This window comes from Ornithodoros turicata, chromosome 3, assembly GCF_037126465.1.
Source record: "Ornithodoros turicata isolate Travis chromosome 3, ASM3712646v1, whole genome shotgun sequence".
Taxonomy (NCBI): Eukaryota; Metazoa; Arthropoda; class Arachnida; order Ixodida; family Argasidae; genus Ornithodoros; species Ornithodoros turicata.
This window is the reverse complement of record NC_088203.1, coordinates 33,068,971-33,089,651: the sequence shown is the minus strand read 5'-3', so window position 1 is coordinate 33,089,651 and position 20,681 is coordinate 33,068,971. Positions and strand designations below refer to the sequence as shown.

The following is a 20,681-nucleotide window of genomic DNA, read 5'->3' as shown; positions in this document are numbered from 1 at the left end:
GGAAACCTGCGATATTGACAGAAGTATACCTATGGCACCTCAACAATTCCCATCGCCTATGAATAGAAATAATGATTTGATTATTTCTATGTCTCCAATAAAGGCGTTAGGGAATGTTAGTGAATAATGACACTCACTCGTGGAAAGATACTCCAGATATGGCAGTATGTCTTGTGTGACACCTTGGAAGCGCGCATGACATGGGCATGACTTGTGCCCGAAGCATCAAACACAATTCGGGAAGCAAAACTCCAGATACAGTGCAGCAAGATTCGCAAGTCCACCAGTCAACACCAAACACCTTATTACAAATGAAGAAATGCTGACATGACAACAACAGTGGGAATAGTGTGTATTACCGGTGTACCTTGAAGAACAATATTCACCACGATCCCGCGGCCTGGGAAGCTTCCTTGCACTGGCTTCAAAACTGTAATCCACATCTCCAGGAAGTAGGCCATTACATTAAAAAGAAAGTAAGTCAGAGCCCCAAAGAATTCTTGGCGAGCTTGTGCTGTGAGGTACCACGTCTTCCCCGGGGGCGCGCCGAGCCCGTAAATCATTCCAATTCACATTATGTAATCTTTCTGCTGTCTTCGCTATTCCAGTGACACTCCTCTTTTCATATGTTGTCTTTTCAATGTGTATTAATTGTGTAAAAAGAAAAGAAAACAAGTCGTCGCACCCCAAAAGTTGAACGTAAGAGTGTCGGGCATAGAAATCACAAGGAGAAATCATCCTTATGATTTCTATGGTGTCAGGGCCCCGTGTCTTTAGCGACAACAGAATACACCTGGGGCGGTATGTTTGTTTGCGCGCTTACGAGATTCTTCCGGGAGAGACGAATATTTTTCGGCTGTGGCGGCAGCCCCACAAAGGAGGGACCGCCAGAATTACCATCCCCAGGGTCAAACCAGTCTTTCAATCGTTTCATTACTCCGTCGGAGTTTCCCCTAATTCCACATGTTCTAACGTTCTAGTCAAGGATGTCTGGTCAGTTGTTTCAGCCGCATTGTTTCTTGTGATGCAGCGAGCGTCAAAGTCGCACTCCGCGTAATTAGCTTTAGCCGATAACCGCGGCCGGCTGTCGGCAACTCCGGAACCGTAACTCTGCTGGCTTCCCCTTGCACTCAAAGCCGCCTTTTCTTTCTAGAACAGGTGATTACAGCACGGGAAGGGCGCAGTATTACTTACTTCATGTTTATTTTATGTTTACTGCACATTTGTTTCCTATTAAGTTGATTACAGCAACAATATTCACCATTGAAACCGAGCTGCCAAGGACAGCGTGCAGAGAGCACTGGCACATGGCAACACTGGCCGCCACAATATGGCGCATCCCTCGTTTTGACGCAGAGCCAGCGCCACCTTTGCTTCTAGCCTCTCCTTATGATTTCTATGGTTTACAGGGACACCACTCTAAAAACATAACTTCACCGCATAGCACTCTGTGCGCCAACCATTGCCACGAATGATAGGGCTATCGCTTGTGATTGGAAGACAGAGGGGGGCGTACGCCTTTTTGTGTCCATTTTCATATATTCAAATTGCCACAAAAAGGCGTACGCCCCCTTCTTTCTTCGAATCAGAAGCGATAACACTATCATTCGTTTCAATGGTTGGCGCACAGAGTGCTATGCGGTGAAGTTATATCCTTGTGGTAGGAACGGTCAGTACATGGTCAGCGCCTCGAGAACAATATTTACAATCTATGAGCTATGAGGCTATGAGGGGCGATATATGCATTGCTACGCTTCATGAAACAAGAGGTGAGTGGGGAGAGTTGGAATATGCACTATTTACACTCGATGGAGCTTGAGACGAGTGATGGGCAGCCATGGGCAGTATCGGAGATACATGTATCTTCGATACTATCTTTCGATACATTTTGTGTATCGGTATTAGGTATCGCGTGTCAAAAATGAGAGTATCGGTACAGAAAATACATTTTTAGTGTATCGTGTATTTTAACGATACTCGACACTAAAAAAAGACGCAAATATTGAGGCTGTTGTGTGCAGTTTTGGGTAAGTTACTTTTAAAAAGTAACTGAGTTACAGTTTATCTGCCAAAAATAGTAACTAAGTTACAGTTATAGTTACTTTCTTGGTCGAGTAACTAGTTACAGTTACTGAGAAAAAGTAACTTAGTTACATTACAGTTACTTTTTATAAAAATGACCATGAGAGGGTGATGCAATTGTTAAAAACATATGTTTATTTACATTTGCTGAAGTGCAATAAAAGTTGCCTTGCACTTAACCGGAAGCAGTATAAGTTAATACGCGGTTATCCCACACGGAAAAATACGACATGTGCATGCGACCTGCCGCATCGCGGTGAAAAAAAGAGCACGGTGACACGCACGCATTTCGTAGCGTGTAGAGGGAGAGACATACACAAGAACAAGGAACTCGCCTCAAGATGCTTTTTCAGGTTTGAAGTTGACGTCCTGTTTGCCGAGTACGTCTTATTCAATAGTTTGCACTTTACAGTTAAATTATTCTCGTCCTTCCATGATAAAAACTCGAACGCTGCTTCATAGAGCGGCTTATGGTAGCTGCAACCAGAGCAAGATTAGCCATTGCACTGGTCGGAGCGCAAGTGGGCTGACCGGAAAGTTTCTTTCTGTGGATAATCATTCCCTTGACCATACCCACAGGAGGCAGGATCCCGTGCTAGGGCAGTGACACTATTACTGACATATGACTCACTCCGGCCGTTGAGGGTCACTAACTTCAACTAATTTCTGTTTGCAAAGCTGGAATTCCCTGCTTGGTCAAGAGCACAAGGCACGGGGCACATACCGATTACGGATAAAAGGAAGGAAGGCACTGTTAGGGGGAAGTAGGGGAAGGTAAAGTAAAGAAAAAACAGGAACGACATTTATTCGAGTAACTAGTTACATTGTACAGTTACTTTCTCAGAAATAGTAACTAGTTACAGTTAGAAGCTACTTCTCTGGAAATGTAACTAGTCACTGTAACTAGTACTGTAACTAGTTACCCCCAAAAGTAACTTAGTTACTACCCAAGACTGGTTGTGAGACTTAGGGTCGGCAGCGCTCGCTCAGGCGGTAGTACAAGCCAGGCCGGAGCGGCGTAGTTGCTATGCTGCTTATTGAAGCGATCGTTTCAACGTACCCATGGCTTCAGTCCAATCTAAAGTTATAAGACGAGCTGCTCAGACAGTGCAGCTTCATTAAATCCGTGCGGTCGGATACGTTCAAGCCCTCTCAGAAAGAGTGCGCTATAAAAATACACTAAAGGTTCCAGAAATAACGGATAAATGTTTTTACTTCCCTAGTCATATTACCAGCTTTATTATATTGTGATTTCAGTTATGTAAACTTCGCTAATCATAACACCAGCTTTATTATATTGTGATTTCAGTGATGTAAACTTCGCTAATCATAACATCAGCTTTATTATATTCGGGATTTCAGTGATGTATCGAAGTATCGACGATACAGTACCGAGTATCTGTATCGACAATCAATTTCGGTTCTGTATCTTGTGTCGGTAAATACAATTGGAAATACAATTTTTGAGGGTATCGAGTACCGGCATCGAAGATACGTTTTTGAAGGATCGCGCCCAGCCCTGGTGATGGGAAATGAAAGAGAGGTACTGTTCACGGAGAGACACCCTGGACAGATACGGAGCCCCCTTGCACCAAAAGCGAAGGGTGGAACCGCCACCGCTGTAGAAATTCGCCGCCGCCGAGTGCAAAGAGCTGTCGCTGTAAGTTATTAGTCACAAGAATGCGCAGTTGTCGAACCAGCAGGAAAATGGGGGTGTTCCGTCGCCGTTGAGCGACAGCCTTGCCACGGGCCTTCCACAGCACTGCAGCGCCACACGCGGTGACTAGCACTCTCAGCCTGTTTGGGCGCCTTTGGTCACACCGCAAGGGACAGAGCACATTCGCGCAACGTCTAACCAAGGTCCAGAAGATGCGGGAAATGCGGCACTCGAATAGCACATGGTAGTTCGTTTCTGCCCGGCCGCAGTACGCACAGGCCTCAGTTGACGTGATGTCCCACGCATGCAGCCGGTCGCATGTGGGGAGTATCCGCCACGCAAAGGACCAAATGATGTCGCGCAGTTGACCAGGAAGGCACGGGCCAACGAACGATGTCCAAGAGATGCCTGAAGCATAGTCCACCCGCCTTCTAAGGCTCTCAGTGGTTGCGGCAGAGTCCAGCAGAACTAGTTTGGCCATCGCTGAAGGCGAAGTGGATAGCAAACTGGAAGCGACGGGGAGCGGAGACGGGACCTTCTGATAGTTAGAGTCACTAAATAGGAAGCAGAGTAGCGACACTGAGCCACGCCGGCGAGCGGCCCAATCAAGGACACCGAACAGCCGCGAACAGCGGCTCCGGCGCGGAAAAGGAATGCGATACTCTGTACCCCTATTTAGTGATTCTACTGATAGTAAGCCCGAACCGGTGAAGAGTTGCACGATGGCCTTGTATAGAAGAGCGTCCCACCAGAGGCTGAGCAAGACTTTAGCTGGAGTGTCCGCTGCGTCGAGAATTCGCAGTGTGGTGCTGAGCGCAATGCCCCGGTTCATCAACCCAACATCGGGCCATTATGTTTTCAGAGTGCAGCACCTCACGCTGGTTTTGTGAAACTACTATTGTGCCATATTTTTGCGTCACAACTTCTATAGCTGGGAATTTCTAGTGTGGAGAGGTTAGGTCATTTTGCTAATTTGTACGCAGATATCTTTTTCTTTTTTTACTTGAACCCCCTTACATATAGCGCATAATATGCGAATTAAGCTGGAGGAAATGATCGACTGTCTTGTACCTTAACTTGATTGGATTGGATTGGATTGAAAAGAAAGAAAAATATGGAGAGGTTAGTCCCGACCCAGTCCCGACCTAAACTTGATCATTCTGACCATAGCAAAGGAAACCCGTTGAACATAATAGCATTGTAATCATTCAGATAATGATTCCTAAAAAATAGGCCCATCGTCGTGTGAAGTCTTCTTCAGACTGAGAAGACTTCACAATAGAGTGATTAGATTTGGCTTCGACCCGCGTAGCTGTTACTAGAATCAGGATAAACCGCGGTGGAAGTCTAATTCTACAGTAGCTTTGGCTGTAACGTCAAACGTGTTTCGCATGCTTATTGTTGCATTCAGGTAATATTTCCATCACCAATAACTAACATTTTACGTTTTCAACAACACGTTTTTGTAAGTGCGTGCAACTGCTTTTCCCCGCTATAATTTCCAATGATTGCAATTGGACACACGCGTGCTATGTCGTGCCATGCGCTCACATCGAGACTGGGAGGTACCCGGGTTCGAATCCCGGTGCCGGCTGTGCTGTCTGGGGTTTTTCCTGGGTTTTCCTCAGACGCTTTCAGACATATGTCGGCACAGTTCCCCTAGAAGTCGGCCCAGGACGCACATTTCCCAGGGCGTCAGTCGTGACGTTGCCCACATACGTGAGGCCGACAACGGCAAGCCCTTTCACCACCACCACCACCACCACCACCACGTGCCATGTGCGAGCCCTATCACCATCACCACCACCACGTGCCATGTGCAGTACTTTTGTATTTTCTTTTTTAAATAAATGTTACCGCTGCTGGGAATGTAACGAGGCTTCCTTTTTAGTTTGACGTCTCTTGTTCTTAACAGCATAAAGCTCAATATAAAGCAGCCTTTTACCTGGTTCTCCAAAGTCTGTGCGACAGCAATAATGAAGGAAGTACTAAGGAAGGGACTAACAAAGCAGAACAAACAAACAACATTCAAAAAGATCCATGATAAAAAAGCCGAGACTGGGAAAAGACAAAAAAACAGACGTTGAAATTTAGACTTTGTGTGCGTCGTCTGTTTTTCGTCTTTCGCCCAGTCTCGGGTTTTTCATCATGGAGTTATAATAATTTTCATAATCTTTCTTGGTCTCCTCAAAATGAAGCCAGGAAAACTGCACGTGGAATCCACGTGACTGCAGCGCGCCTCTGAAATGTAAGAGAAGGAGAGAGAAACAAAAAAGGCACGACGTGATTGCCGCTGCGATACCATCGTTGTGCCCTAACACTTCAGCTGTGAGCGTATTCTCCGATTCTGGCAGCAGCGTCTTACGGTTCTGAGAATCGAGTACAGGACCTCTTACAAGCACTTTACCCGCCACCACACGATCATTTCCGTAGCGGTACATCTGCTCTGTAGTATTTCGGGCTCCACTTTACTGATGCCAAACACTAACGTTAAACTGCACTTTGACAGTAACAACAGTTACCACATTTATCCAAGCACAGCACGAAACCCTATAAACAGTTTAATGCCGCGCAGTATCATTAGTACCAACTACCGACACAGTAGTTCAATGCCGACGTCACATGTGAACATGACGAAAGTTCTTTTGAGGCTCACGTGCCTCCTAGTGACTTGAAGACACGTGAGGCCATGAGGGCCCTCATGAGGTGAGGGCACGTGAGGATGAGGACTCGTGAGGCCATGTGGGTCCTCATTAGGCGAAAGTACGTCAGGCGCCGTGAGGACCTAAGGGCCCTCATGAGATGAGGGCACGTGAGGATGAGGACTCCTGAGGCCATGAGGTGAAGATACGTGGGGCCATGAGGATCGTGAATAGACTCATGAGGTGAAGGCATGTGAGGATGAGGATGGTGAGGCCTTTCGGGATCTCGATGCCCTGAAGTGAGGTTTGTGAGGGCAAAATTTGAAATAGAATGTGAGGGTGAGGGCGACTGAGGTTAAGTTACAAGTGAGGAACATTCGGTGAGGGTGAGTGAGGCTGATAATGTCTGTGCTTCGTGAGGTGAGGATGAGTAAGGCTGCAGGAAAATGCCCACCTATGTTCAGACCCTCATTTGCAGGTGCTCCTTGTCTGGTGACCTGTTCCCACAAGTGCGAGTGCCACAGAATGTGATGGAACAAGACAATGGCATGCATGCATGGAAAATGCGAGCTTTCGTACACTGGCAACAAAAATTCTGTTCTGTGGCTCATCATCACATTTGGCTTGAATGAGATAGCTTGTGATCTACCTGGATATCCCGATGGCATGTGAAATGGGGAGGACACATCCGACATCTCCCCGAATACCTGTGTGACCACACTACCCGATCATTACACCCCGAATTGCAAAAATCTTAAAACCCGAACACGAACAACCCTAGGCCCATATCCTCCGGAGATAGACGAGCACGAAAATAAGGGTCGATTCACACGATGCAACTTTTTCCTGCAACTCGGTTTCCGCTATAGTTGCACGCAACCGAAGTTGCGCCAAAAAGGTCCCTTTCATACGGCGAGCAACTCGGAATGCCGTAGTTGTCACCGAGCTCGCCAGATGGCGCGAAAAACATCATTGTCATCATTTTCGTCCAATCGCACTGCGACTTCTGCTCGTTACGAGTTCAATCCGTTCCGAGTTTGCTAATTTTGCATAATTTCCACTGGCTAGTGATAATTTCATCGTCTCGCGTACTGCCGCTGCAATAACTGACACATGGAAGTCTTCGTGATTGGTCGCGCTTGCAAGGCGGAGCCGTGTGATTGACAGGTTGCAGCTAGAGTTGCAGGAGAAATCGCTCGTGAAGCGATCGGCTCTGCAACTCCTGCAACTCGAGTTGCGCAACCAGAGTTTCGCGTTCACACGGTGCAACTTGGTGGCGCAACCTGGTTGCGCGCAACTAAAGTTGCATCGTGTGAATCGACCCTAAATCACACTGGGCGCGCTCGTGCCCGTTTAACAGCACAAAGTTACGATGTTTTGCTCGTATCCTTTTCGGGCACGATATTACGAGAAGCGCCCCCCCCCCCCCCCCCCACTAGACTCTCTGTAAAGAAAAAAGAAGAAACATCACATATGCAGTTCGGAGCTCCTCTTGCTCCTCTTGCATGATTTTCGTCTTATTGTCCAACCTAGCTTCGAGAGCCCACCTTGTGGAAGAGGGCCGCTTAATGCCTCCTCTCACTCCTTCACACGGAAACTTATAAAATCCGAGAAAGTGGTGGTGGTGGAGGTGAAAGGACTCGCCGTTGTCGGCCTCACGGAGGTGGGCAACGTCACGGCTGACGCCCTGGGGGAATTTGCGTCCTGAGCCGACTTCTAAGGGAACTGTGCCGATAGATGTCCGAAAGCGTCTGAAGAAATCCGAGAATCGCCGGAGCCAGCCAAGATGTCATCCAATCCCTGCATCCCTGCAGACGATTTTGAAACCCAGGCTTTCCGTGGCTTCCCATGCAGCTCGTGGCGGGTCGTCTTGTGCTACGGCCGCTGAAAGCAACGTCACGTCACTCAAGTAACCAGGCTCTGTCACTACATGGTCCTGGCAGTGTCAGCATACTGCCAGTTTATTGTGACCAGAGCCGCATAGTAAAAGGTAATCTGGCCAATGGGATGAGTCCCAAAAAGAGGCTCGACTTGTCACTCACAATTCCGGGCCTCTGATTGGTCTGCTTTTTACCACGGGGTCGCCATAACACCTTGTTGCCACCCAAAATGGCGAAGAAAACAAACACGGTGAAGCGGGAATTTCGTGATAAAAGATTTTCACAAACTGCTCCGATTTTACGCTGCAGGTATGCATCCTCATATAAGCTTCTCGAAAATTAGTTTCAACTGATGCTCCGCTATCGATATCTAACCTAAAATAATACGTTTTGTCGTCGGTGTTAGGCCTATTGAACACGGCGATCAGAATGAAATCATAACAAAAACGGCGCTGTGCTGTAAAATTTTGTATTCAATTACTGAATTTTATGGATGTAAACATTATTGCCTTTTACATTCCAATTATTCATGTAGATTTGTTTTAAAACCGTACCAACGACAGAATATGTCCCAGCAGGTGGTTCTGCCGGCAGCGGTACAGCGACGGAAGCAGACGACAATCCCCGACGTGCCTTGCGCAGCCAAACACACACTCGTTTTATAGATCGCGAGAGGTATCCATTTTAATCCCATCCAGTTCACTTGCCACCCAAAATGGCGCTGCCCATGTTGGATAGGGGGACAAATATTGAGGATGGGTTGACTGATTGTGCCCCATATTTCAAGACTCCATTGGTCAGAAAGCTGAAAAAGTGGGTGGAGTTTCAGGTATAGGCATGACCCATTAATGGCCAGACTCCTTTTAATATACGGCTCTGGTTGTAACCTACACGTTTCGCTTTTCAGGTTTTTTTTGTTTTGCTTCATCTTCATGTTTCGCTTCGCAAAATCGGTTTTTCGTATACTCGATAGATCTCGGACATCAGTGAAAAGAAATAAAGCAACTTATTTGTCGGCTTGTGAATTACTAAATGAAACATTGTCGCGCTATGCACCATGCACGTCCTTGCCTCTATAAAATTTTCTCCTCAAAATCAGGAAAGCCTATTGTTTGCACAAGTGTAGCTAAACGGAGAAACAGAATACGTACTTACCTGGACATAACATACGCTTGTAAGCTGTCGCATGGGCTCGTGAAAAGAAGAAGGAAAAAAAAAAAGAGTTCGCGCTTTTTTGTCAAGTCTTTATCCAAGCAGGATACGTTCTCTCTCTCCCTCTCTCTTCATCGCATGCACTAATCACAACACTTCGCAAGCTAAATAAAGTGTACATGCAGGGACACATTTCAGTATTGTATCAAGTTCATGAGGCACTACTTTTCTGAAATAGATGGTGTCAAGCGAAAAACGTCGCGTTTTACCACAGGTCACATTTTCCTACCCCGTCCCACTTACCCTGTTTCACGTAAATCTTTCATGGGCTTCCTGTACCTCTCGCTTTTAAGTTATTTTCAGGTGTTCTGGTGTATCGACATGGTGTGTCCAGATATCACTTCCGTTGCTCACAGTCATTTGTGTCACCCTGTCAGATGCGTAACTGATGAGCTTATATGAATGGCATCGCTCTTAGTTGCTTTCAAAGTGGCTTCGAAATGTCCACCACTTTTAAACAAATGTAGCCTGAAATAATGAAGGAGCAATTATATTAAATTTCACTAATAACTGTAACGGAAGTGCATTTTAGTTCCGGTAACTTTTCCTTGAACTTGATTATTGTTACGTAGTGCCGAATCATGCGTGTGCAATTTTCACAGTGCGCTAGTACGTTTGCAACGTACAGGCGTCCAGAGCATTTTAATTACGCTATATAATATGAGAAGCTGAAGCACATCGTTTGTTCCATTCCCGCGAATTTCTATTCGTGGGACACGAGCGTCGTTCTATAAGGGCTGCTTCTCTCAAAGCAGCGATGTGATTGGTGAACGCTGCTTTACAGTAGTAAATAAATGGGAGACTGCACGGCAAGCCCTTTCACCATCACCACCACCACCACCAAATGGGAGACTGGGAGGTGACCCGGGCTCGAATCCGGGCGCCAGCTGTGCTGTCAGAGTGGTGTCCCTGTGCATTCCTCAGACGGAGCTTTAAGGCAAATATCGGCGCAGTTCCCTCTAAAGTCGGCCAAGTACGCACGTCCCCCCCCCCCCCCCGAGCAACATGCCGCCAAGCAGGCAGGTAGACCGCTCGAAAATAGCATGCTACCACCACCACCAACAACAACAACTGGGAGTCGACCTACGCGCTTAAAGTAGATGGTGGTGGTGGTGGGTGGTGAAGGGGCTTGCCGTTGTCGGCCTCACGTATGTGGGCAACGTCACGACTGACGCCCTGGGGGAATGTGCGTCCTGGGCCGACTTCTAATGGAACTGTGCCGACATATGTCTGAAAACGTCTGAGGAAAACCCAGGAAAAACCCCAGAGAGCACAGCCGGCACCGGGATTCGAACCCGGGTACCTCCCAGTCTCGGCGCTTAAAGTAGAGCTTGACCGCATGACACGTTGAAGGCCAATCCATTGTTATACACAACGACAAGGTTGTCACTCCTGATTTGTAGAAAGCGCCGATCGCGTGCCTTGTGACAAATATTGTAACTGCATACAAAATGCCATGACAACCTCTCGTTTTTCGGAAACCAGGGGCAAGGACGATCATGCAGACTTGTACGTATTTGGAGTATTGTATTTAAAATACTGTATTTTAAATACAATTTGCGGTATTTTGGTACTCTACTCAATACTTTTTGTTGTGTATATTTGTACTCTATTTAAAATACATTTTATGGCATTTTCTACTCAATACTCTAATTACCTATTTTGGATCTCCCTCTCAAACTTTCTGTGTCTCGTCTTTCGATTATCTTGCGTGTTCAGTGGAAATTTCCTGAGTCCCTCGGAGTTGACCCGGATAGTGACTCTAAACCCGGACATTGTCCCGGAAGTCTCGATTTAGAGATCTTTCCCCGTGTGTACTAATCCTTGGCCAGTGAGGGTTCTATTATGTGTGCCCTGACGCGGTGACGCCGAATTCTGACCTCGGGACCTGCTAGAAATGTGCTTTGTTCTGGGTCACGTATACCTAGTGGAGTTATGTGGTATCTCTTTGTCATCTTTTTGGGACTTGTGTTTAGAGGACTCCTATGTCCTATCACACAGCGGCGGCTAGCGTTGTGCGCGGGGTTTAGGTAATTCATGACTATATGACATAGCGGGAACTTGCCGCATTGACCAGTGACCAGTGACTTTTTGCGTTCAATAAATTGTATTTTAATTGTATTTCAAATATTTTTGAAGAATTTTGTACTCTATCTTAATTACTTTAATTTTCATGTATTTATACTCTATCTTAATTACATTCTAACGTTAGTATTTGTTATCTTATCTTAAATACATTTTTGACTATCTTGTACATGTCTGGCGACGATGTCATTCGGGATGATGGCTGGCTAGAAATGTCTTATGTGGCAAAGTCATGTTAATCATCACAGTTAACTCTTCACAGTTCGCGAGTGCCTGGGAAAGCGCTTGCATGGCTTTCCTACTTCCTGAGCCAAAGGAAAATTTTTGTCAGAACAGGCTAGGGTGACACAGAAAAGACTGCTGTTCCGCAGGGTGTCCCGCAGGGAAGTGTCCTAAGCCCGTTACTATTTAATATTGTCATGGTTGACCTCAAGGAATATCTACGGACGGGATTAAATCTCTCCATATACACCGTTTTCCAACCAAGCCTCGTCCCCAGCATGCTCGCAGCGCGCCAAGCACTTTCCTCCTCTCTGGAATGTGCGAACACTCCTGCTGACTTCCGAGCGGCTGTGTTCCGTGTGTTAACTGCGTACGTTGACGTCGTGATACAGTTGTCCTAATGCGTTTCCCTGCGTACTAGTGCTATGTCAACTAATGTACGATCGACGGGTAACCACTGTGTCATCTTCGGATGCACGAACAACTACCGGAAACGAAAAATGCTGGAGAATGAAGTCTGTGAAGTGCACGGCCAGCAGCGCGGGCATTGCGGTTGCAAACTGTTTCACCTGCACAGATTTCCGCATGACGATGAGGAGCGTCGGCAGTGGATAGCATGCGTAAACAGAAAGGATTTTACGCCCTCACAGTCATCTCGCGTGTGCTCTGAACACTTTGTCGATGGAAGAAGAACAGAGAGGAACCCGACGCCGATGATCAACCTTGGCTATGAAAGAAAGGTGCGTCTCTCTGGGAGTTCACAATGCGATTGTTTCGCCTTATTAAGCAATGTCTCACATGCTTCATGCATATCTCAGGTGAAGGTCGGTCGACGGCGCATTCTAAGGCAACCCTACCTGCCGAGAAAAAAACGAAAAGTGAGTAACCGGAATCACGTTGGGTTTCAATTGTGAGACCGTGAAAAGTACTGTTGAGATTACCCGGTGTTTGAACACCCTGACAGATTTCGTAAGCCTAAGCACTGGAATATCTCTCTCCTCATGATACATTTCTCTGACTTTGAAAATCGTTGTTAGGTTCGTCCCGACGAAACGCAACCAAGAACAGTTCCCGGCATGGGCTTGGTGCAGGGTGCAGCAGATAGCAGGGATGAGGTGCCTATCACTACTTCGTTTCCCGGCATAGACTTGGTGCAGGTCGCAGCAGATAGCAGGGATGAGGTGCCTATCACTACTTCGTTTCCCGGCATGGACTTGGTACAGGTTGCAGCAGATAGCAGGGATGAGGTGCCTATCACTACTTCGTTTCCCGGCATGGACTTGGTACAGGTTAGAGCAGATAGCAGGGATGAAGTGCATATCACTGCTTCTTTTCTTGAGCAATATTTACATAATAGCACTGTCCCTACACAGCTTGCTTCACACAGCACAACCTTGCTGTCCGACGTGCAGTTACCAATAGCATGTTTTCTCATACTTTCACTTCTTCTTGAAGTGTGACTCTAGTGCAGAAAGGAGTCCCCCAGAAGTGCAGCACTGGAACACCGGTGAACCTGGCACAGCACAAATATTTCATGTAGTTCCATCTGTGCCAACAACTTCTGTTGAAACACAGACAGACAATGACTCTGCAAGTATCTTTAGTAGTTATTGTCTTTACCCGGTGTTTGAACACCCTGGCAGATTTTGTAAGCCTAAGCACTGGAATATCTCTCTCCTCATGATACATTTGTCAGTGACTTCTCTGAAAATCGTTGTTAGGTTCGTCCCGACGAAACGCAACCAAGAACAGTTCCCGGCATGGACTTTGTGGAAGGTGCAGCAGATAGCAGAGATCAGGTGCCTATTGCTACTTCGTTTCCCGGCATGGACTTGGTGCAGGTTGCAGCAGATAGCAGGGATGAGGTGCATATCACTACTTCGTTTCTTGAGCAATATGTACATAATAGCATTGTCCGTACACAGCTTGCTTCACACACCATAACCTTGCTGTCCGACGTGCAGTTACTGATAGCATGTTTTCTCATACTTTTACTTCTTCTTTAAGTGTGGCTCTAGTGCAGAAAGGAGTCCCCCTGAAGTGCAGCACTGCAACACCGGTGGACCTGGCACATCACAAATATTTCATGTATTTCCATCTGTGCCAACAACTTCTGTTGAAACACAGACAGACAATGACTCTGCAAGTATCTTTAGTAGTTATTGTCTTTAGCAGCACAGGCAATATAGAAATATAGTTAACACAGAAATTCTCTGTGTTCATTCAGGATCGCAACCGTGACGTAGCCACACAGTGGGAGGATCTAGCCTCAGCGGACCATACATACAGCTTGCCACTGAACTTGGGAACTCTCCATTCATCCGTGAGGTCTCGGATGTCGACTTCTGACATTCTGTTTTACACAGGACTGTCAGAGGAAGTGTTTCAGAAGATCCTTCTATGCCTCGAACAATCATTTCGGCCCCTCTCACAATTGCCATTGGAGGACCAGTTACTGCTTGCATTGATGCGCCTCAGACTGGGGACTTTGTACCGAGATCTTGCTTGGCGGTTTTCTATATCTCCATCGTCTGTTTGCAAGATATTTAACAGTGTCCTGAAGTCACTGAATGAAATTATGAAATACTCCGTGGTTTGGCTGCCGAAGTCAAGGATACAAAGCAGCATGCCAGATTCATTCATTCAGAGCGGTTACGAGAACACCAGGTGCATTCTAGACTGCACAGAAGTTTTCCTCCAGAGACCGAAGAAACAAATGGCCAGGGCACAAACGTACAGTTCCTATAAGGCACATAACACACTTAAGTTTTTGATTGTTATTGCGCCAAACGGCTTTATAATGTATGTGTCCAAAGCATATGGGGGTCGGGCCTCTGATAAGTTCATTGTGAAGGATTGTGGAATTCTAGAGTACTTCGCACGAAATGATGAAATCATGGCTGATAGGGGCTTTACACTGGACCCTTACCTGGCAGCCCAAGGGGTGAAGCTAAATGTCCCAGCCTTCACTAGAGGTAGGTGGATGCTGAATGTGCGAAGTGTGCTTGTGATATTGCTGTTAATTCATGCAACAGCTTCGCTTATCTCAAACTTTCCATTCCATTAGATGTTCTGACATTTAATATTTGAATTTTTAATTTCTTGTGATTATTCAAGCCATAATACCTGGTTAATGACGTTTCGCTGTACATGGTCTCAGTGCTCAGCTGAGGCTTGCTAACCAATACCAAAAGTGTTAGTTAACCTACAGAGTACTTGGCAAAAAAAAAGTAACTGAGCCGAGTACCAAATAGCAATACAATTTTTTCCCCGGCTATTACCGTTGTAGTAGTGAAATCTGGGATGTGCTTTTTTTTCCTGAAAAATAGTGTGAGGCGGACTTGGCAAACTTCGGAGTTCAATTTTGAAAATACAATTTCTCACAAATTAAATTTCATAGAAGTGCTCAGAAGTCATGGCAAAATCTCCCCCGAGATAAATAGCATTACCCCATAGTCTTCAGACAAGTAGAATTTGTACTACTTTTTTTCTTGTCCACATCGGGTGAAATACTGTGTTTGTACCCCCTCAAGGCAAGGCACAGCTGTCTGAAGAGGAGGTCACCAAAACCCGACGGATTGCATCCGTTAGAATCCATGTTGAGAGGGCCATCAACCGGATGAAAACCTATCGAATATTCAAGTCATCCCTTAGCATCAAATGTAAAAAGACAATCGATATGATGATTTTTGTGTGTGCAGGACTGTGTAACTTTAAGCCACCCCTTATTGCTGAAGTAACAGGCACACAGGAGCAACAATGGGGCCAGACTGCAAATGAACCATGAATAAAATACTTCAGTCATTGAACTGTATAGTTTAACTTTACTGTGTACCTGGAAGAACATTTCAATTTCTCAGTTCCCGTGATATCTTTACATCTGTGACAGCTGCCGGTACTCCAAGTCCATGTCCAGTGTACCTTCCCGGCCCATTTCCTCAAGCCGTGGTAACATACTTCCAAAATAAAACTTCTTTAGCCTTGGAGTTGTTTTTCTTACATAACTTTCACTGAAAGGTACCCTTGCAAGTACTGCAGTTGCTACTGACCACACATAGAAGAAGCACAGTTTTTTCTGAGTGCACAGCATTGTGTACTGAACTTGACTGTAGTAGTTGTTTGGACCGCTTTCTACGAGAATGTAGTCCTTGCCTTTCTTGGCTATGTCATACCGCCCGCTGCCAATTAATTCCTCACAGTCCTCTACGAAGGGACACTTAATTTCCAATATTGCATCACAGGACTCTACAACACCGTCCGGCGTGGCCGAAAGCCACGGATAGTCTTTGCACACATGTGTACCACAGTGTGTAACACGAAGCCCAAAGTCAGTTTGGAACTGTTGGCGAGCAACTGCTTCATTCCTTATGCCGTGCTGTGTGGCAGCATTTCCATGAAAACTTGGAGAGGTGAGAGACTGCAGTGCCTTGGCCGTTGATGTTGTTGCTCGCTTCGGGACCTTTTTGATATTCGAGGCAGTTATTCGCAGCTTTCTGGATATGTACCACAGGGAGCTGTTCTGTGTCCTGGTGGCTTCCTCTAAAGTGGTCATTGCAGAAACAGAAAGATCAATATATCTGTTGTAAAACGTGTTGCATGGACCACAAGATGCTGGCAAACTGGCGATGTCCTCATGTGATGAATGCTGGACAGCAGGAATGCCTGCTCGATGCTGTGGCTGCCGTGCTGGAGCTGCCATTGTTGCATGAAATAATGTGCCTGCAGTGAAGAACACCGGTCACTATGGTGCATCATACATTAAGCACACATTTTAGTATTATTATTTATTTTATTTTCATACTTTTTATTATTAAGCATACACTTTATTAAGCTTCCAGGCTCAATGAGTCTCTGTATGCTGTGCTCCTACATATGAAGGCGAACGCATTTCAGGGCTATGAACCACAATTTTTACTTACATGTTCCCAGACTGTTGAGACTGTTCCCAAATACAAAAAAGAGGTAGCATTTTTCACACTCAGTTAACTCTGCAACTGCAGCATAATACAACAGATCATGTCACATGATGATGCTCACCAGGTATATTTATAATGTTGTGAAATGGGGACCTCTTGTAAAACTCCTTCAGATCGTTGTCGTTCCCACACAGCTGTGGCAAAGGGGGCTGCGGCCTTCTTGGGACATCTTTGTCTATGGTTCTCGTCTGTACTTTGAAGTTGATATCTTGAAGAGCTGCAGGCTCCATGTTTCTTTTGGTGCCCTTATTCCATGCAGCTGCTCTATCAGTACACGCCTCCCCAGTGAGGCCCGATGCCACGGCAAGATCCACCTTCCACAACAGGGCCCCACCCAGGCAAAAATCTGGAGTGGGACCACTTCGAAGTGGTTTATTGGACAGGTCCCACTTTGAATGTGGGACCACTTAGTGACTGGGACCACTTGAAAGTGGAACCAGCTTCACGATGGTCCCACTTGGAGTGGAACCAGTGGAATTGATCCAGTGGTCCCGTCTGTTAAGTGGTCCGGGATACGACCACTTAGCAGCTGGGACCACTGAATGCATGATCGAAAATAATGCGTAGAAATGCACATATTGCTCAAGTAAATTACCGTTTATTCTGCTAAAAGCATACACTGAGCAGAAAGAAATAATCAATACATCTCTACATTTACATACCACGTAGTATAAGTCTGATCACTCACTGTGTCTAAACAAAGCATATGCCTGACTGTGCGATGCACTCACGGACCACAGGGAGCTTTCGTTCGTTGGCCACCTCACGTCTTGTATTTTCTTAGAGAAGATGACACGACACTCCTGTTTTCCATGCAGGTCGCGACATACACCCCATTCCTCTTCACCGTACGTTCGGAATCTTCTTATCTTGTTTCTCTTCAAGTTCCTCCGAAGTTTCTAAAATGAAACATCTAATTAATAGTAATCAAAACATCACGGTCATCACTCATACCTGCAAACATTCGCGACGTGCAGTCCGATTGGCGTTTCACAGTGCGTTCTTGCCTCTACGCCGTTTGCGTCTTCTTGGCGTCAAAACTCTTCCGGGAAATCGACAATGTGTTGCAGAGGAACCATTGTCATCGCATTGTCTTACAAAGCGCACGGAAACACACGTAAATAGTGCACAGGAGATACACCATCACCATCCTTGCGACGGTTACTGAAGACAAAACGAACTTGCTACGACGCGTCGAAGTTGTTCTAACCAGTTCTAACTTCCAACTGCCGCCTCGCCCTCTCGCTCCGTCGCTCGCCTCTCGCTCTCTCCACTCCCTCTCGGCTCTCGCCGTTTGAAGTTTGAATTGCCGTGGCGTCTTCACATTGCATCAGCCTCTGCAATCACATTTTCTTTTTGTCTTTCTTCTAGTATTTAGCTTAATTTTTGTTGTTGTTGAGATGTATTTTTTTACATTTCTCTGGTACTTAATATGTTATGATATTCACCTCAGATGAGAATGTGCACGAATTGGAGTTACAGCATTCGCAGACGCGCGCACCTGGATAAACAGCAATAAACAGAGACCATGCCTGTGCTAAAATAGATCAGAGTAATAGATCAAACAAAACATGGCAAGTGTGGACAAGATGAAATCTCAAAGGGGGAAGCTGGGAAGCTGCCCCACTTGGAGTCTCAGCGACCATTCTGGGAACAAAATGGTACCTGTGAGGCTCCAGCTGGAACTTCTGGAACCATCTGAGACCAGAGTGGTCCCACTGATGTCACCAAAGTGGAACCAGCCACCCCACTTGGGAATCCAGCTGGGACCATCCACATTCAACTGGAACCATTCCGGGACCATCAAACATCCAACTGGAACCAGTCCAGATTCAACTGGAACCGTTCTGGGACCAGTCCAGATTTTCGCCTGGGCAACATGGCTGCATACTTTGCCTTTGCCTGCCATACATGTGCAGCCACTGTTAACTACCTCACCAGCTCGCTGACAGCACACCCATGAGTCATGATGTACTTTAACTGATTGTGATGCCTGTACTTGACATTTCAGTAACACAAGAGAGCTGTCAATCTCATGCACAAACACTGCACCAACCCAGCCACTCTGAAGGTATGTGTACGAGTCCATGCTTCGAAAGGCGTTTACATCCTTCAGGTCGCATGCCTTGTTACTGACAAGATAACACACAATGTGAGGCATTCGTACCTGCGGCCACTTCTTCATGTCGTCACTCCAGCCTGCGATAGAGCTTGGGTGCTGATATACTTTGTTACCTGTGCAAACACGAGAGAAATCAAGCATCGCAATCAGTAAAGGTGCTTATCTGCGCAAGATAGAACAGGCACGTTCACACGCAGTATTCATACACATGTGGCATACGATATTGGGGCTCATATGTGCATGGCTTTGTCACAAATGGCAACTGTACAAACAACCGCCTCAAGTTAAAATAAAAACAGCATTCCCATAAGCTTTTCCTGAATAATAAATGGAATAATTTCCATCTGCACATCCTCTAACAATAGTGCTTTGGGCTGAACCTCCCAGAGAGACCCAGGCGTCTTATGCCGTTAGTTTGCGTGGTGCACCATTGCGCGAACGTAGCCTGAACGAAAGAAACGAAAACTAGCGGCGCACAGTGTTCCGCCAATATGATGAAGAGATAACAAATATGACAAGCATTCAATACGAAGAAAGGAATAAACGCTCACCTCCAATGCATATTGTTGGTTGGACAGATCTTCTTCCTTCGCCTGTGTCGGCTCCGGCCGATACGTCTGTATTATTCATTCTAAGCTGGCATAGACAACAGTCACCGTTTTGACAGTTTTTTCTTCTCTCTCTGTCTCACGGAAAACTCCACGCAAAGGCACAATCCAAGAAGCTGCTAGTCGAACTGGCAAACACGTCGATACGTGCAGCAACCCACAGCACGCAAAGGCTTTCCCATTTATCCGCACAAGCCAGCATGGCGCCGACGCCCCTTCGCACGCTAGACGGCGCTGCGCTGCCAAAATGGCGACGTCCACAGAAAATTCATGTATATGCGAACGTTGTGTGTATCTGGGCTGTCGGAAAGTGCCGGCCGGCAATTCAACATCGGTTGCAAAGAGCACTGGATACCATAAACAACTTCTTCTTGAACGCGGGGATAGATATCTCCACCGAAAAAAGCGCTGTCCTTCCTTTTACTCGAAGAGAGATGCGGAGGTTCCAACTGTGGTTTGGTGATTGCCCCCTCATAAAAGTCAAGTTTCACAGGTTCCTGGGTGTTATCCTGGACCGCAACCTGTCGTAGAGAAGGCACATTGACTTCATCATCTCAAAGGCTCAGCGCTGGGGGAATGCGATTCGTCACTTTGCGGGCGTGCGCTGGGGCTGCACTGAGCAGGATCTTCTTGTGCTCCACAAAACTCTGGTTCGCGGCTCCCTGCTATACAGCTTGCCCGTATTGAACGGTATATCAGCCACGTCTGAACACAAGCTTCTGTGTACACTGGCACGCAGCCTGCGGACGTGCCTTGGTGTCCGGCGCAGCGCTGAGACACGAATGGTGATCGCCGACGCCGGTGAAATACCCATCGATGTCCTCCGCCGAAGAGAAACCATCCGACACTACCTACGGTTGCTCGCTCACTACCGGCGCCAGCCTCTGGTTCAAATGCTACGTAGGCGGAAGAACAGTAAACTCTCGCTATGTGTTACAGCAACATCTGGAAACATCCCTGGCTTCACTGTTGCCCCGACCGCCCCTTCAGTGGCACCATGGACACTGCGGAGCCCATCCCTCTCGACACACATCCCTGGCCTCCTGGGGCCGAAGAGCCAGATCCCCGTTTCGGTGCTCAAGCAGTCTACTTTGTAAATGATGGATACAAAGTACAGAGGCCGCACGGCTGTGTTCACAGATGGTTCGTCTACGTCGGATGGCTCCTCCGCTGCCTTTGTCATACCGGAGGAGTC

At 46.6% G+C, this 20,681-nt stretch overlaps 1 protein-coding gene and 1 long non-coding RNA gene across 2 annotated transcripts; one reads left to right on the top strand and one right to left on the bottom strand.

The window, feature by feature from the left end:
- Positions 1–12,131: 12,131 nt before the first annotated feature.
- On the top strand, positions 12,132–15,390 carry LOC135390175 (uncharacterized). The gene is made up of 7 exons (XM_064620149.1): positions 12,132–12,520; positions 12,599–12,658; positions 12,818–13,069; positions 13,236–13,370; positions 13,502–13,645; positions 13,788–13,922; positions 14,008–15,390. The coding sequence occupies exons 1-7, from the start codon at positions 12,206–12,208 to the stop codon at positions 14,845–14,847; spliced, it is 1,881 nt and encodes a 626-aa protein (XP_064476219.1). The 5' UTR covers positions 12,132–12,205; the 3' UTR covers positions 14,848–15,390.
- Positions 15,391–17,338: 1,948 nt separating this feature from the next.
- On the bottom strand, positions 17,339–17,981 carry LOC135390174 (uncharacterized). The gene is made up of 2 exons (XR_010421749.1): positions 17,711–17,981; positions 17,339–17,655 (listed from the first exon to the last, which is right to left on the bottom strand). It is a non-coding gene; the product is annotated as an uncharacterized LOC135390174 (long non-coding RNA).
- Between the last annotated feature and the right edge of the window lie 2,700 nt (positions 17,982–20,681).

Coding starts and splice junctions, on each gene's coding strand:
- LOC135390175 (XM_064620149.1), top strand. CDS start 12,206: ATGTCAACTAATGTACGATCGACGGGTAACCACTGTGTCATCTTCGGA. Junction 13,646..13,787: donor CAGCAGATAGCAGGGATGAG/GTGCATATCACT, acceptor TTCTTCTTTAAG/TGTGGCTCTAGTGCAGAAAG. Junction 13,923..14,007: donor CACAGACAGACAATGACTCT/GCAAGTATCTTT, acceptor GTGTTCATTCAG/GATCGCAACCGTGACGTAGC.